Source organism: Parambassis ranga, chromosome 14 (assembly GCF_900634625.1).
Source record: "Parambassis ranga chromosome 14, fParRan2.1, whole genome shotgun sequence".
Lineage (NCBI taxonomy): Eukaryota > Metazoa > Chordata > Actinopteri > Ambassidae > Parambassis > Parambassis ranga.
Window position 1 is genome coordinate 18,217,506 of NC_041034.1, and position 17,813 is coordinate 18,235,318.

Here is a 17,813-nt window from a genome sequence, read left to right on the forward strand (position 1 = left end):
CTGTTTGAAAGTGAGGTGTGGAAGATGGCTGTTCTGTTTGGCACTCTGTTTGATTTAGCCTTTTTTTAGGATTTCAGAATCGATGTCCTCCTGGTCAGAGATGATCTCTGAATCAGTAGACTAACAACATGCTGCGCCCACATTTGGTCTCCAGTGTTTCTGATTGCATGGGGGAGAAACTGGGAGATGTGATCCAGATGTCCACTGTTTGATTGAGACCAGAACCCAGCCATTAAAAAGCAAGATCTGCCTTATATAGTCGTTCGTCCAAAGTATTGAAGAAAATCTTTCATAAAAAAAAAAAATCTTTATTGTTGGCTAAAGGAAAATTGATGTAAGTGGGATTTACACATCAGTGCTTGGTACAGACACAAAAGAAACTGTTGGTGGAGGTCCTAAGCATGAACGCCAGGGGAGGGGGGCCAGCTTAAGACGAGAGGAACCTGTGAGCTCCAAGAAAAGAGGTTATTGTTCCGGGGCTTCAGCGGTTTCATGTCTCTTAACATGGACCATGTGCACAGGCAATGAGGGAGGGAATTGCACCCAAACTACTCTGTACCGCCTGCACTGCAGAGATATGTAAAAGCACTGTGAGACAGCAGGCAGGTTAAACGCCCTGCTTACAGGGTGACCTAAATTAATTGCACACACAAAAGTAGAGTTTGGCTTATTATTATTATTATTATATAAAAAATATATTTTTTTGCTCTTAACTGTCCAGTGAGATTTCTATACTTTGTAGTATTGCATGTGCTTTAAATAAGAGATTCTGTAGTGCAAGAGATAAAAACCAGTGTCTGGGTATATGGGGCTAAATTGAATTCGTTGTTGTAGCGTGATGAGCATGTTTGCTAGAGGTTCAGATGAATTCTTACTGTATTCTTTATAGGAGAGATGAATGAGGCCATCAACTTGGGAGCCAGAAGACCTTAAATCAGTTTTGAAAATAGTCATTATTTAGGTCTGTATGTCAACTACAAAGGCACCCTGGGACTGGACAGAATGTTTACTTGTCTTTTGAGGTTTTCTGCCAAATCACTCAAGGACAATAGCAGAAACGGTTTGTTTATAATAGCTCCGACGAAGTCTAAGAGTCTCTTCTAGGTTGACAGGTTAGTTGCATAAGCAGCCCTTTATCATGAAGTCCTGCTGTTATGCAGACTGTTCAAGCACTCTTTGTCCATTCTTCATTAAAAAGATAACAAGGAGCATCTGCGCTGAATAGCTTTTCTGAAGGATGCTGTAAGTAATGTAATAGTATTGTATACTTATTTAAAGACATACACACAGTAGTATGACTCACAGTGAATTTAGTGACCCATTGACTTTCCTCTAACGCCACTGTGAGAGTCACACCTGCTATAGATAAGCACAGTCGCCAGACAATGATAAGTGGTAAATCCCCTTGATATTTCCTGGATCATGAGGCTGATGAAGTTAAATGATTCAGCAGCTACTTGATGGATTGCCATCACATTTGTTACACAGATCAATGTCCTTCTCATAAGAAATGGTAAAAACTTCAGTGAATCCCAGACTTTCTGTTGTTTTTCTCTGGTTTATGAACAGCTTCCTTGAAAAAAAGATATTTTTTTACAAGCCTAATGTGTCATTTGCAGGTATTACCAACATTCTAACCTGGAATCAAACTGTAAAGAAAGATAGACAAACCGTCTGTGGGGGATTCTCGGAAAAACAAAAAATAGTTTATAGATTTATGTAAACATGTTTTTTTCTGCTCTAACTTGGACAGTTTAACATTGAGGTCTACAGAGATTGATCTGCTTCTGGAGCCAACCTTAAGAGGACGCTGCAGATTATGGCGCTTACACATTATCTTAGATGAAGATTTTGGCAAACATTAAATTTCAACATTCTCATTGTGAGCATGTGAAAGCCACAGATTATGTAGTAAATTTAGTACAGTCTGTACCTGCTGAAGTGGGAATATTTTGATTTGACCTGACATAATGTTTTATTTTGAAAGATACATTTGTTGTGCTTTGGCACAAGTTATTGGTTACTGTGTCAGGTGCTGGACAGGCTTTCTCTTCTCAATATCTGCTTGTGATTAAAACAGAGGAAGAATAAAAAACAAAGGAAAAGAGAAAATGAGAGTGTGAGTGTTGGGAGCTGAATGTCGGGGTCATTGGAACCCTGGATATTCTTAAGAGCTGTGATGAAAACACAGTATGACAGAGCGAGCAACCGACACATCACTCAGGAGACACTTTAACGGCATAGAGCTAGATGGTGAAATGGTTACGCTGGGGTCTTAAGTGCAGCAGCAGTCATTAAAATAGCATTCACTGACAGATGCTCAGTGTAATCATTTCTCAGATATTGAAAATTACAGCTCACTGTGATTTATATAGTAACCACTGCCATTAGAGACTTGACAGTTGCGAGGCAGGTGTTTTTTTGTTTTTTTTCTTTTAAGAAGTCCAAATGATTTATGGTCCCATGCCGTTTGAAATCACACATTAAAGACATTGTGAAACTCACAAGCCCCACCACCACCATGAAAAGGTGGAGTGTGAGCAGTGGCCAAGACTCAGCCCCAGCATGTGAGCTAGAACTGTTGTTGTGCACATTTGGAGTATTAATTAAGATGTCCAAACAGGCAAGCCAACACATGTGGAGACCTCAGCCTGTGTATACGTTACAGCAGGTCAGTCAGTCACCAGGAGCCTTCCCCCCATATTCCCATTAACCGCAGTATAGTTAGCTTCGACCACCCACCTGAATGGCTGTGTAGTCTTTTACACTCCTTTATTTAATACAGTGGACCCAAAAAGGAAGACACGGCAGTTGGTGTGTGCAAAAAAATACTTCAATATATATACTCCTAATAGATTTGTGAACTTCTCTAATTGGCAGGTTTTTACAAGGCTGCCTGTGGAGATGCAGCTTTAAGTGGAAAAGAGCTAGGATGAACTCACCGCCCTCCAGTTTGACTTTGTTGTCTTAAAACTCCAGAAAGAAATGTCAGTTTTACACATTCTGTATGTGCAAAGCAGCATGTTTTTACAAACCTTTAAACAAACTCGCCTTTCTCTTTGCACAAATAACCCACAAATGTTGCCATTTAACCAGAGACTATAAAAGAGAGACTATCATGTGCTGCTGACACCTGCTAACGGGCCCCCAGGTAGCAGCCTAGGGAGGGGGGGTCAAACCACTGATGAAAGAATTCAAACTCAGCCTCCTATTAAAACATCCCTCGAGAAATAAAAGACAGGGCATGGAGTGATTTTAAAAAGAAATGGACAGGAAGACACAGCAATGAACTTCCCTTTTGCTTCGTCTCATCATTGTAGCTGCATGTTTATTGGTTGTTTCCTCCTTTTAACAAGAGTCCCGGCTTTATATTTTAAAAAGGTCTGTGTGGATAACGGGTGTCTAGACCCTACTGTTAAAAGCTGGCAGGCCGGGGGCATTCATATTTTCACCCATAAAGAGTGGGGACTTTCCTATGAGATGATGCTTTTGTCTTTTTACAATGTCATGGCTCCACACTTAATAATTACATATTTTTCTGTGTCTACACTCTGAGCCAGCACTTGTACATTAACTAGCCTGTGGTGTGTAGATGTGAAGGGCACTGTTTTTATGAGAGGGGAAGAAAGTGACAGATTTACTTCTGCTCTCAAATCACTGTCATTTCGTTTTCATCTTTTTTGTCCGGTGCATGCAGAGTTGAATATTAGCTAAATGAAAGCAGATTTCATGTGTCAGTAATCAGTCTTTTGACTAGACCTTACAGTGAGGGGGTGTGTGTTGATTATGGTACTTGTCATTTTCAGTTTGCTGTGTTAGTTTCGCAGACATGACCCTTCAGCAGAGCTGCCACTGAGAGGAGTAGGAGAGGGATGTGCTGACGGAAGGAGCGGCTTGATTAAAAAAAAAAAGTGAAGAAATGCATGGAGCGCTGTTAACATGGAGATAATTTGATGTGATTTATATGTACAACAAAATTAAACAAAGTAACCAAGTACATTGTGCACGTGGAGCACGAGGTGAAGAATGACCTAGTTTAAAACAACACAAAAACAAATAGTTTGGAACCAGTAGAAAACGAGTGTCACAAAGCAGTTCTCTGGCTGACTGTGAATCTTTTTGGTTTGTATCTGTTTATTCTGGACCCTCCATCTTGATAGATGAACAGGGTACTGATTTTTGGTTTGCGTAGTCCTCTAGGACTGTAATTTATTTCATCCTGTTTAGTGTAGAGGACTGTTTCAGTTTATGCTGCTGGCTGAGTGATTAAAAATGGCGTTCATTCTCCTCTCTCTGTATGCACTTATGTCTCTCCCAGACACACACACCACTTACAGTTTTACTGTTGCAGCGGGATGATAGCAGTGGCTATCTGTCCCCAAGGTCAGAGCTGAAGCAGATGAAAGTTTAAAAAATATGAGAAACGTTTGATTTCTGTGACTTCTCATTGTTAAAAGTGAGACACATGATCAGATTAGAGAAGACATAAACAAATAAAGTTTTCTTTTTAGGTCATATGCTGCTTTGGACCCTCCTTCCTTCCCAGCATCTTTAGACTTCCTCTTTTCATCCTCCCTGCTGCTGTTTAATAATATATTTAACTTTACTGGATGTCCCTGTGAGGAATTCCTGGTGTTTGGTGAACCAGAGTCTCTCCAGTGTGATTTCAGACACAGTGGACAGCGGTCATTAATCACTTTGCAGTGACGGAGCATGTGTGTGTTCATGTGTGTGTTGGAAGTGGCTCTGTTTTTCTTTTATTACGTGTTCATCAGCAAACAAGTCCTATCTGCTGGTAGGGAAGTGATATTGGGTATGCCAGCGGAGTGAAGAGAATGCCTGTGGTATTGTTCTTCCTCTCTCTGGTAGTTATTTCCTAGTGCTGAGATATGACCTCTGGCATGTCGCTTTCTCCATGGGGCCCAGCCTGCATGTCAGGGATATGGAAGACCAACAAGTTAATGGCTGTGTGGCCCTCAAGCTACAGTGTCTCACATTTTACTTGCCAGAATTTGCAGCAGCTTCCTGTTAGATTTCATTCTAAGGATACAATGATCTCCATCTGTTTGGAGTTTATTTCTTAAGCTTCCCAGAGCAATGCATGAGTGAGGAGGTGTTTACAGCAGGCACTAGTACAGAATGTTGTCTAAAGCTCTAAAGACAGGCTCGAATATGATACATAACAAACTTGCTAAATAAAGAAAGGGACCTCATGTAAAAACCCTTTACTATGCTCATGTTGTCATGGGCAAATACTAAAACATGTTCATCATCAAAGATTTGTGTTCTAAGAGTAATGAATAATGCTGTAAGCACACCTACTACACACCAACTGCTGTGCTGTTGGCAACGTCTCAGTGAACAGTCCTATGCTGATAAAGTACATTTTCTGCTGTATTATGTGCTTACCTCAAACACGTACAGGTCAAAGAGGAGGGTTAACAAAATATTGTGACCTGGTCCTTGGGACACACGCACACACACACACTGGAAGGCAGCATGCTGTATACCCTTCATGTATATGCACACACATATTGTACAGTACATACATTGGAATGCTGCCATTTAATAGTAGAAGCATAGACATTCAGTCAGATTATAGTAATTAAATTGTGGTGGACAGTTAGGATGTGCTTGTGTTGCATTTTTTTTTTTTTTTTTTTTACAACATTCTTACATTTTGTCATCCCTAAGAGGTGCATCAGGGTGTCTCTTTGAACACAATTCTGTGTTGCTGTTCCCTCCAAACGACAGCAAACAATGAGACAAGCTGTTTTAATTCATTTTCAGATGGAATTGCTTGTCTTTACAATAATATTTCCTTTGCTTAACAAGCATTGTTGTTTCCCAATGGAAAACAAGAAGAGGCCCTCTGGCAATATAGCATTTCGTGTGTGTGTGTTTTTTTGTTTTGTTTTTTTCAAAGACCAGATGTCAATTCAGTGAGCAGTGCTGGCGCTGAAAATCCTCTAAAATGGAGACATCTTTCCCTCTTAATTCTTTGGGTGAGAGGTTAAGAGTGGGATTAGGTTTAAGTTGCAATGAAGTTAAAGGTTAGATGCAAGTATGATAAAAATTTAGATAATGAAAGTATGTGTTTACGTACAGGTGTGTGTGAGTGTGTGCAGGAACAAAGCCGTGCTGAGTCTGTGGAGCTGGTTTCCTAATATACTGTAGCCTCCTCAGTCAAAATCAACAAATCTAAGCATGTAATGACAGGAAAGGATGAGTCCAGCCTTACTGGTAGCACAGAAAACTTCCCCTCACTGCTCTGCCACAAAACCCTGAGCTGTCTCTCCCATCCCATGTGCAGCCCTAACTGAGACATCTGACTGGCACTAATGAGAGTTTCCCACCAGGCTAAAAGAAAAAGTTGTCTTTGTTCCTGCTCCTGTTTGATATTTCAGTTTTACAAGGTACAGAGGTGGCATCCGTGGGATGGGATCACAGACCCTGCTTCCTTAGCCATCTGCAAGTGTTACCCCTCTGTAAACGCTGCTGGCTACAGAAACGGACACTTTCAACAGTGCTAAGAATTCACTGCCTGTCACAAAGCCCAAGAGCAACAGTTGTGTGAATCCCTTAAATTAAAATTAACAAGCAACGTATGTCTTTTTCTTTCCACAAGTTTTGTTGACTTTTTCACATGGATCAAACTAGTTGATACGTAGTATGGATGTTCTGCCAGTGGAAGTTTGCTTGCAGAAGGTCTTACAGACTAGTAATGGATCAAGTTGAGTAAATAACCTGATTAACATTTTCCCTGTCTTTCACAGATTCCCTTTGTACCCCAGAGGAGAGCGGTTTCATTTTGAATATGGTGTCTACTTACTCAATAAGAACATTGCTCAGGTAATGTATGAACACACATGTTTGCCTATAATATGTGACAGTTTTATGTATCAATGGAAAAATATTATGCCAAATTTGAGAGAAAACAATTCTGTTATTCTATAGTCTAAGCTCAGGAGGTGTATGAAAAAAAGACTTCTTAATAACATAAATTCTCAAAACGGTGGTTTTGCACATATACCTTTCAGGTTCTCGCATGCATTCTTTTGGACACATGCACAAACCTGTGGACTCACACTTATCCCTGGCAATATTCAGTGTTTTTTTTGTTAAGCGGTCTGTTGAAAAGACCAAAACTAACAATGAGTTACTCCATCTCTGTGCTTTCTGGCTTTCACAGTATTTCTGTTGCTTTTAGAACCAAACTTGTTTTTTTGCTGTTCTCTGAAGATATCAGTTTTTAAAAATGTCTTACAAAATATGGATTCCTGAAACAGCTGGGTGCAGTTATGTTTGGTAAAAGTGATTCAAAACATATCAAGTATTGCATTAGTTGGACTATTCTGAGCCTCAGAATGTGTGTATACAGATTAATTGAAAATAAATAGCTGTGCCCCATGTTCATCATAATAATGTCATGTAGTGCACTAGTTTTGGTCAGTCAGTTCAGGACAGAACAGGACAAAACTATTGTCTTTTTTTACCTATTGCAACTCATTTTGAACATAGTAAACCGTATATTAGCACATGGTGCTTATTCATATGTTGCTGTTTTAGCCTTGAAGAGTTACTAGCATGCAGACTCTCTGTTAATAGGTTTTATTTATCACATTCATGCCATGTTTGAGTGAAACAGTCATTAGAGTCACTTCATAATTAGTCTTGTTCATTCCATATAATTTTTTTTTCTTGGAGCCTCCTTTCGTTCACCCTTCAGACACTTAGCACTCACTTTTATCATTAAGCATTCTTTCCCCTGTTTTCCCTCTTTGTTTGGAATGAAAGGTCTCTCCCCTGAAACACAGAGCCAATTAATATTAGCAGGTAGTTGACTTCAAACCATTGCATGTTCAGAGGTTTCACTAATAATACTTACAACCTGCTAGCCAATATCCAAAGCTATCAAGTCACAAGAAAATCGTTTAGACAGCTATGTGCTATAGCTGTAATGCTGCTACACAACTCTGTATAGTCCACCCCTGCCTGTCAGGGAGGTGAAATATTAGCTGGGCTGTGTGGCTGGTATCATTTGGTACATTTTAATGTACTGTAGTAGTTGTCAAAGTGAGCAGACACAGTCACATGTTTGACTGCTCACATCCACGTGCATTTACCCAATTGTGCAAGAGATAGACTTCTCGACCTGGCAGTAAAGTTCAGAGATTGTTCACACAGTTTATAATCACACAAACAGAAAATTATTAGAACTTACAGTTGTTTGTGGTGTAAATATAAGTACATCTTAGGACGTTGTACTTTTATTCATATAGTGATGTAAGTGTCTTTTTAAATGTTGAAACATTTGGCATGCAGTCATCTTCATACATAATCCTACCTTTCATCTTACATGAAACCCCCCCCCACCCTTAGTCCTTTTTATCAAAGCAACACATTGTGATCTAACAGGTTTCTGATAAATGAATCGTAACCATATGGTGCCATGATATCTAGCACTGCAAGATCACCCTTGCTGAAACTTCTATTTGATTGAACTTTAATGATAGAAGGCATATGTTGCAGCTTGAGGAGGAATATTCTCAATCAAAATCACGATATCTGTTGTAAGATCAGAAATTATAGTATATAAATTATAGCGAATTTGCCCTTTTGTGCAAAAATTGTGCAATGATGCATCAGAGAGGGGTCCTTTTAGTTTTTCAATAGAAAAACATTCTTTAAGAGTGATCATAACAATGGCTGTATTGAAAAACAGACTGTAGTCATCAAAGGAAAGTGGTCCACTGCAGATGAAAAATGCGATCCAGACAGGAGGACATCCTCATCTGTATCCATGAAACCAAAGCAGAAAGAGTCAAACGTAAGGTTTTAAGAACAGATGGAAATCATCATAATGCAGGTGGGCACATGTGAAGAGTGCATAATATCTTTGTAAGATGAATCTGTGGAATGATGAATCAATATTAAGGGCAGCATATATCTGTGGCTACGTAACCTCTGTGTAGGTTTATTTTTGTAGTGACAGAAAGAGTGGACAGCAAGCTGAATGTAATCTTTGCAGACACAAACAACCCAATACTTATCTGTACTATGGCTACTTAATGGTACTTTATTACTGAAGCTAAAGTGATATGCATTGCTTTGCAGCACAGGAGTGCACTGGTGTTTTAACTGGATGAAATTTCAGCTTTCATTTAAAGCACTGTATTATACTTTCCATGTGTGCCTGACTTCGTCCACACTAAGGATGAGTTATCATGTTGACCCCAGACAATACAATTTTGCCACATTAGTAGTCCAGCTCCATATGATAGTGATAATAGACCATTGTTTCAGAACTGAACAAGTGGTAAACATGTCACATTCGATAAAATGGAACTCGCCGCAACGAGCTTCTCCATCTCAGTTCGGCTGGTCTCTGCACACCACATTAAACTGTTCACTCCTGTGAGTTTGTGAGTCTTCTGATCTTTCGGTTTCTTGGATCTCACTATCACAAATGTTCAGGTTTTGAAGTTAAGCCTAGCAATTGCAGGAAGCATTTTTTTCTTTTTTGAATCTAATTAGGATTTCTTAACCTTGTCAATTTCAACCGACTTTCACTCCTGCTCTGCTGTATGTTTCTTGTTAATTTGTTAGGGCTTTTATAAGGAAACGGCTGTTTCATTGACCCCTTCACTTTCAGTGTGCGTATTCTGTTGCAGAAATGATTCACTGACAGCATTTTAGCTCTAGCAGACAGTTATTACATTCACTGTGGTTTTGAAAAGTTCTTTACATTTATTAAGGGTCCTCCTTTGGTCGTGCCAGCCATGTTATGCAGTCAGCGCTTGTCCAGTGTCTGGCCTTGTGAAACTAAGCAGTGGTCTGGTATCACAGCAGGCCTCCCAATGGTCTGATTGGCTGGTTCAGTGAGATGACTGGAGCCTGGGTGGGAGACGTTAGCTGTCCATCTCTTTTTGAATTGCCTTGTGTGGCTATGTTACAGAGGAGCTGGCAAAGGATCAGCAGGATGACCCTGCTTTGATGTGGCAAGGTTTGCTTTTATTAGGCCTCATGTCATGAGGCCACGGGTAGGGATAAGGAGGCTGCTTGGAGCACCAAGGATGTCAGGTGGTAACAGGCTTCCATGCTGTTCCTTCAGGTTAATTTGTTTGACAAAAGGAGGTTAAGGAATGTTTGGGCAGAAGCCCAGACTCTCTTTAACTCCCTCTTATTTCTTGTGCAAATAAAAAATTTTTTTTCTCCTTTTTTTTTTGCAGTGCCTGACTGAGTCACTCAAATGTGAGGACATTTTTGGTAACATGCATATTTTCTCCTTGCTCCAAGCTGAACCTATACCAAAGCATGTTTTGAAGGTAATTGAGATAAAATGTGTGTTTCTCTTAGCTTTGTTGTTAAATGAATGGCAGCTGGCTGCTGCTATTTGTCTGCATGTTTTGCCGCAGGTATGTAACTTGCCCTGTAGTGCCCATCCACAGGGAGGCACAAATATTAAACTTGCCATTCTCCCGGTCACAAAGACAAATTAGCCCAGTTAATGTGGCTGACTCCAAAGAAAAACCAGCAGCGTTTTGTCTGGAGGAGGGCCATGTGCTTTATTACTTACTCCCAGTGTTATCCGCTAGGCTACAGTGTGTTGTTGTGAAACAGGCATGTGGGGCTGATTACAGGACAACTGATGCTACGCAAAATCTTTAATAGTTTTTTAGGAGGAGGGGGGCAGGCATAACAATTAGTTCTCAGTCACTACACTTGGTGTATCATATTTTGTGGGCCTCAGGCACAGGAAACCAAGTATTGGAAATTAAAACACAGTAAATCTGTTGCGGCCCAACCAGGTCACCCTTAGGTTCACATTTATTTCTGTCTGCTGGGAAAAGCCGCCTGTAGTCTCCCACCTTCCTAGTCTCTGGGCAATTTTAACACCATGATCTACAGGCATAGTGCCATACTGGTGGTCTGGTGCATACGTCAGAGTGCCTGCTGTCATTAAGAGTGGCAACTGTGGCTCCATAAAACACAGCTATGACTCATTGGGGAACCTACTGTATTTAGTGGTTAGTTGAGGTGGCAGCAAGCGGAACAGGACCTGGTTGTACTGGAGGGATCCTTGGTGAAAGTATTTGGAAAGGCTGTAGGTCCCTCTATTTGTTATGGTGTTTTTCTTTACATTACTACATAATGATGTGAATGAGCCTTATAAATACAAAATAATAAATGAGTGCTTTGCATTGTGGGCCATAAGCTCACTTGCTGTGAGTTAATTAGCTCAATAAAATCTAATAGTAAAAAGGAAAAACTCAGATCATGCAGAGTGTAAAACTGTGTAACGTCTGCAGGGTTACACACAGCAAAGGTCCTGCGTCAAAATGTTGTGGTTATGTTGCATGGTCCACAGGCCACTGAGCCCAAATTGTAAAGATTTAATTTTCACTAATCTCAACCTTATAGAGAGGGCTTTTTGGTTTGGATGCAATACAATAAGAGAAATTGTCCTTTTCCTCAACTGACACCACTAAAACCGAAATTAAACAATAGTCTGATTGCTTTATAAATAAAAATTGAGTTGACTGGAAAACAGTCTGAGTGCTGAGTGACTTACACACAACACTATTTACCTCCTCTATTTTGTTCACTCTCTCCCCCTTTATTGCATATGTGTGCTGTATTCCAAACTTGAGGGCCTTCCTTCATTTCTTCACCTCTGTGACAAAGCTTGGGACCTTAGTCAGAAGAGATACGAAGTCTTGGCATGGCCCTTTGCTGCCATTAGCTCATGAGATTGTGCTTCAATAAAAACCATATGCCCTGGTCAAAGACATGCAAAATGTGAACATTAAGCAGCTCCCTCCCACCTCATAACTCCCCTCCACCTCAGACTGAGTTATCATGACGGTTAAAATTCCCCAATGAAAACTATCTCCAGCTATTACCTTATTTCCTTTCTTCTTAATTATGCAGATGTTGGAGGTACAGGAACAACAACAATTTGGTTTTGTGAATACAGTTGACTCCCTTTAATGAAATAATGGGTGTACATATTTGCTCATTTACTCAGTTTTTCCACAGTTGAAATTCCTGTAAAGCTGTTGTGTGTTGTTTACTCGCCGTCTGTCCACAAGAACTGGTTCTGTTCAATGAGTGATTGTGTGAAAGTCAAATGTAGACGTGTAGTTCTTGCTCCTCTGCTCTGCTGGGTGCTGTGTGCTCTGTATATAAATACACACGATTCTAACACATTCCTTCAATTGTAGTATATATTTAAATGTTTTTTTCCCATAAATTCAGACTTTTGCAGTGTAACAACATACTAATAAACCTACAGAACATAATAGAACATAATTATTTTGTATGTACAGTATTTAGCACTGTTTTTTCTCTTCATACTAGAATTCTCTTCAATTAGAGCAGAAACTGGATTTTTAGCCTGTTTCTCAGCAAGATCTTTCTTAGAATTAGAAGCCCTTTTGAAAAAACTATACCAGGTTTCCCTCAGAAGCCTGTTGGTCTTTCGCTTCTTGTCCAGTTAAGGCTTGTGGTTTGTGACTCAATTCTCAGTGCGTTCCAGAGAACCTACAAAAAAAAAGAAAGAAAGAAAAACAGGCGATTACATCTCCACTGTCCCCCCTTGAACAACTGCAGTCATTCTTCTGTCCAGCCGCCTCTGCGCAAACCTCATCTCAACAAACAGACCCCTCGATGTTCAGAAATCATAATGCAGCCCACTGTATGCTGTTTGTTTACTTGAACCCTGGACCACTGTTCCCCTGGCTCTGCCACCATCTTTATCCTAAGACAGACAGGGCCTGGAAGTAATCAGGCCATTTCAACTGCCTGCTGCCACTCATTGTCTTCATCCTTCCATAACAGCCACATCCGTTTTCCATTTTCTAGGGATTGATAGGATAAAACACATGGCACCAGAAAATGCAGCACTAAGTTAACATAGTATGCCTCACTTTCACTCTTAACAGGAAAGAATAAAGACAAAATGGGGTACCGGGTGAAGCTCCCCTATAGGCCAAGCCATAAACTTGTCTGTTTTTACTTCTGCCTGGTAAAGAATAGCTTGAATTTCTAGCCTTTGAGAATCATTTCCCACATGGTCACATGCTGTCCAAATGTTAGATAATCATCCCCTTCCATCTAATGGAGGATAAGCTATAGAGCCTGCATCTGATAATGTGCCTGTTTATTTGCCATTAAGGTGCCACTTTTAACAAGTTCTCTTTACTCTGTTGACAGCCAAAGGCACTTCATTAGTATACTTTATTTGTCATGAAGCAAACAAGAAATCATTTCGGGCAGGTTATAAGCGGCTTGTATGGGGAGCAGTATGGGGTGTTTTGTGAGATTGTTAGCAGTATGTAATGAGTAGAGACAGTAGGCTGACGTCTGTCTGCTCACCCCTCGTTAATGCAAAGATGGCACACATGACCCAAACATCAAATAATAAGGTGAATGTACAAAAATGATTCATTTTGGACCAAAAACAATTAGTTTCTTTGTAAAATGCAGTATTTGTCTACATGAGTCTACATGTCAGAGAGAAAAAAATCACTGTTTAGTTTCGATGTGACGTCATTGTTTACCACAACAGAGATATCCTGCTGTATTCTTGTATTATATTCTATATTATTTGTGTGTATGTAACAATACCATATTTTGGATTAGATATGGGCACACACATGTTCAGACATAATTGGTCTTTGGGACCTCCACAGTGGCAAGTACAAGAGGCTCAGCTCACAAGTAAACGGCATTTAGAATTAATGGGGGCTTTTGGGGAGCTGGTCTTAGAAAGCTGCAGCCAATTTTAGCCATTTTCAGGCAATAACTGAAGTGAGGCTACCTTGCAAGGCAGCTCGCAGGAATGGTCAGATCAGACTCACACAAATCTATCTTGCCAGTCTTCAACCTATGTCTTTGAAGTTCATCTGTTGGCCTACATGAATCAGTGTCTTGTATGACAGCATGAAGTTTTGTTGGATTTGTTTTTATTTTTTTTTTTGTATAAAAGAAGCGTTTTCTTTAAAAGAATGGCAAAATGTGCTCAGGTTCCCTACTTAAGCTCACTTTTACTACATTATCTGATATTCATTAAATTAATTGGTTATAATTTCCTCATGATAAATAGTGACTGACAGACAGTTTATCCGGTCACCTGCTTAATATACTTTTGAAAATACCTGGCCTCCAAAAAGTTTCATGGAGAGCCTTTCTAGATGGTCCTGTGTAATAAACCAAACCTCATCTCAACAAACACACCACGGTTATAACTTCCACAGTATGACATAGATAAGACCTGTGGAGCATGAGGACTGTGAATTCTAGTGAATGGTGATTATCTTAGTTCAGCTCAAAATAGCTAAAATAAAACAGGTTATATAAAATAAAATTATCCCTTAAAGGTGATGATGTGTTTATCTCCCCTTTAATTTATTATACTATACACTCACTACACACTGCCACAGTGTACGAGACTGAATTGATATGATTGGATGCATAAATTGGGAGCTACTCTGGTAAAGGTATCTTGGCCTAGGCGGGAGATGTGTGAGGAGAAACCTGAGTAGCTCAGCAGCAAAAACAGCTCCTAAGAAGGTATATTTAGGTAAGAACTGTTTTTTGAGTCTGAAGTAGAAGCCTTTAGGGGATAAAGGCTTCCAGTAGTTTGGTCGTCCTCAGTTTCTCTGAAGCTCTATTAACCAAACCCAGACTTTAACATACACCTCTCTATGCCCTTGGGTTTTCATGGCCTTACTGTGTGGTCCCTGTTTTCCATCACAAACTCCTGTTGTTAGCTACAGCCTGCTTCCAGTGCCACTTATTGGCTAGAGAGAGTTGTTGGTGGGACCTCTTTAACAACCACAAGAAGGAGCACCCTTTTCCATAAACATATTTACATACTGCTGGATCGGCGAGGCTATGGTAGTACTATGCCATGCAAACAACGCCTTCCACATCAGGCTCAGGTACTGTTTTAAAAGAGAATGGCATTAATGGATGCTCCAGAGCTGACCAGGACAAAGAAGAGTGCAGCCTTTGTAGCCTTCGTCCGCTCCTGCTTTCCTTCAGCCCGAAGTTGCGATTTACAAGCAGGTTTTAGACCACACTTTTAAGTGTATGTCGCTAGTCTGTGGTTTCCACTTAAGGGCGTGTGTATGCAGTGAGGCTGACAGTGCGCTTGTGATTATTCCTGAGCTCCAGGGTTTTATGGGAATTCCTCTGGACAGCCACCTATGACTTTATGAAACACTTAAATTCGTCTAATTGAATTTCCACATTTTGTGGTTGGTAGTTCCAGGTTTGTCCATCACCACAAAGAGGTACCAGAGGAGCTGCTTCCTTTAAGTATAATGGTAAAAGTAAATGTTACTCCTGTGTCTATGTACTTGTGAATGTGAGTGACTGGAAAGAATTTCACATGAGCAAAAGTGTTTTCAGCCTCGACCATTGTTAAGTGTTTCTGGGTACAAGCCAAAATGTTGAATTAGGGCTAAGGCATCATTGGACAAAACGTCCTAATTGAAGAATCAAAATGTTGTCAATAATAAATAAAATGGCATATCCACCCATCCATCATTTGAACCTGCTTTGTCCTGCAGTGCAGGGTCACGGGGGGCTGGAGCCTATCCCTGCTATCTACGGGTGAAAATGGCATATATAATTTTTAATTTAATCACATAATATAGTAATTATTCCCCTGGTCAGGCTGTGGAGTTTTCTGGCAAAATGTTCTAAAACCGAAGGGTTTTGCTATGACTCTTGGTCTTAAGAGAGCGTTGGCTTCTCTGCTCCATCATTTACTTAATAGTGTGTCTGCAGTTTCCAGCTGGTTGGAATTTGTAGCTAAGGCCTGTTTGTTTGGAGTGTACTGTCCTTGTCTCACTACATGTTACACCTCTCTGCTTAGCACCAAGGCCTCTCATAAGTCCCTCCACTTCTAGAGGAAAAAAAAACATTGTTGTATGGTAATATTGAAAAATATTTGGCTTAGGTTAGAAGGAAACTTGCTCCTCAGCAGATTAAAGGAAACAGAAAAACCCATCAGACAGTCCAACTCGAAGTAGGGAAAAAAATGTATTTTCACTGGTTTTATCAATTCCTTTGATCATAGTTATGTCATTCTGTGTTACATTATCTGTAGTTTTTGGATCCGGTCTGTTTTTCTCTTGTTGAAGTAGAAGGAAACTGGACCAAGGCACACAAACAAAAGTACTCTCCCTGCCTGTGGGCTTTTTTCTTCTTTTGGCCAGCCGAGCTTAGCTCCTGTGGCCCCCGCAACTTGTCATAAGAATGGAGAGGGCAGAGACCAAGTATATTTTATGTCAGCAGGTTTAGAAAAACTTGCTTTTCTTGTTAATTTGTCAAACCCTGTGTTTTGCCATTTGGGTGTTTGTGAGTTGAGGTATTCTGTCATAAGTCAGTCAGTTCAGGCCTTGTGGCTCACTCAATGACATGAAACAGCTCTTAGAATTAAACAATGCTGGCCCCAGCTGGTCAGTATTTGGAAAAAAAAATCAGCCATCCTGGCTCTGCATTAGTCCTTCAATCCAGGGCTCTTCCTGCCTCCACGTGGATTTCATTACAGTACTTTGACTCTGGCCAATCGGCAGCTTCTCATCCGCATTAACACGGAGGCTGTGGTCCTTTCAGTGGCACTCGTTGTCCAGGTGAGAGGGTTGAGGGTTGATGTCAGTTGCACTAACACTCCTCTCTGTCATTAAAAGTCTCACCTCATCAGGGTTAGTGTCTCCATCAAACTCTGACGTCAGCTTTCATTATTTGGCCAGAAGTGGAGGATTATGGGGCGTGGGTATCCTTGCTGTTATTTCATCGTCTCTACCATCCAGAAACAGTTTTCACTTTATTAATGAAGCGTCAGCGATGAGCCCAGACCTGCTCTGTCCCAGAGGTCACATAACTTTTACAGTTATTGGAGAAAAGGGGCTAAGTGGCTCATGAAAGCAGCTGTTAAATAAACACCAGCTCAAGTTTAAAAAAAAGGAGGCTGTGAAGGGGCTGAAGGGATCCTTTGGAAATAATTAGTGTAAGCTGTATTCTCTGAATGCAGTTAGATCCAATTAGTAGTAGAAAAGAAAATCCTGCCATGGTCCTAAGACAAGTAACGTGATTTTTAGCACTTGGATGTCATCAGTTTGGACGTATGTGATATGAAGATAAGCTGAAATAATTATCTAATTGTGCATGTCAAGGGGTGGGATATATTGTCAGGACTTAGGAGAAATATGCAAATTTGCTTTTGCTGCTTATCCCCTGTTTTTTTATTGCTGCAGTCAGGACTGTAACCCTTTCATTATGATGCCAGACAGAGTTTTAGTGGATAAATTATTGCCCATGCTGTTGTTGTCCCCATGGAAACCAAACCTTTTTTTAAGAGAAACCGTGTCTTTGCCAAATAGTGGGTTTGCTGTTCAGAGCAATTAGGATCCTGTTCACAGAAACTGCACCCTGCCTGAGCTAAGCATTCATCCAGCTACAAATATAAACACAAATACTTGTGCTGTAACTATATTATGTCAGCGCACATGTTTGGCTTTTATGAATTCGGAGTGACCATTACAGCAGTCGCAGTAAGGCAGCTTAAAGTTATTCTTGCGAGCAGCAGGGTATTGCTGTAAATGCAGTGCAGCCAGAGAAGTTCACCTGTCAGCAGCAGAGCCGTAATTCACCTCCTCAGCCCTTGCTGACACTGAGGTCTGCTCGGCTTTCTTCGCCTGACAACCTTAGCTATTGGCAGTCTGTGGACCACAGAGTTATGATCAATAGATCCGACTGATAAAAAGTGACGTGTGAACCGTTATTTAAATTTTTGG

General features: G+C 40.4%; 1 protein-coding gene across 1 annotated transcript in view; it reads left to right on the forward strand.

Moving 5' to 3' along the window:
- uvrag (UV radiation resistance associated gene) overlaps window positions 1–17,813 on the forward strand; it is a 70,295-nt gene that overhangs the window by 31,803 nt on the left and 20,679 nt on the right. Inside the window, exon 13 of the mRNA XM_028422260.1 lies at window positions 6,777–6,852. Within this exon, the coding sequence (XP_028278061.1) occupies window positions 6,777–6,852 (76 nt within the window). The remainder of the gene's footprint in view (window positions 1–6,776; window positions 6,853–17,813) is intronic.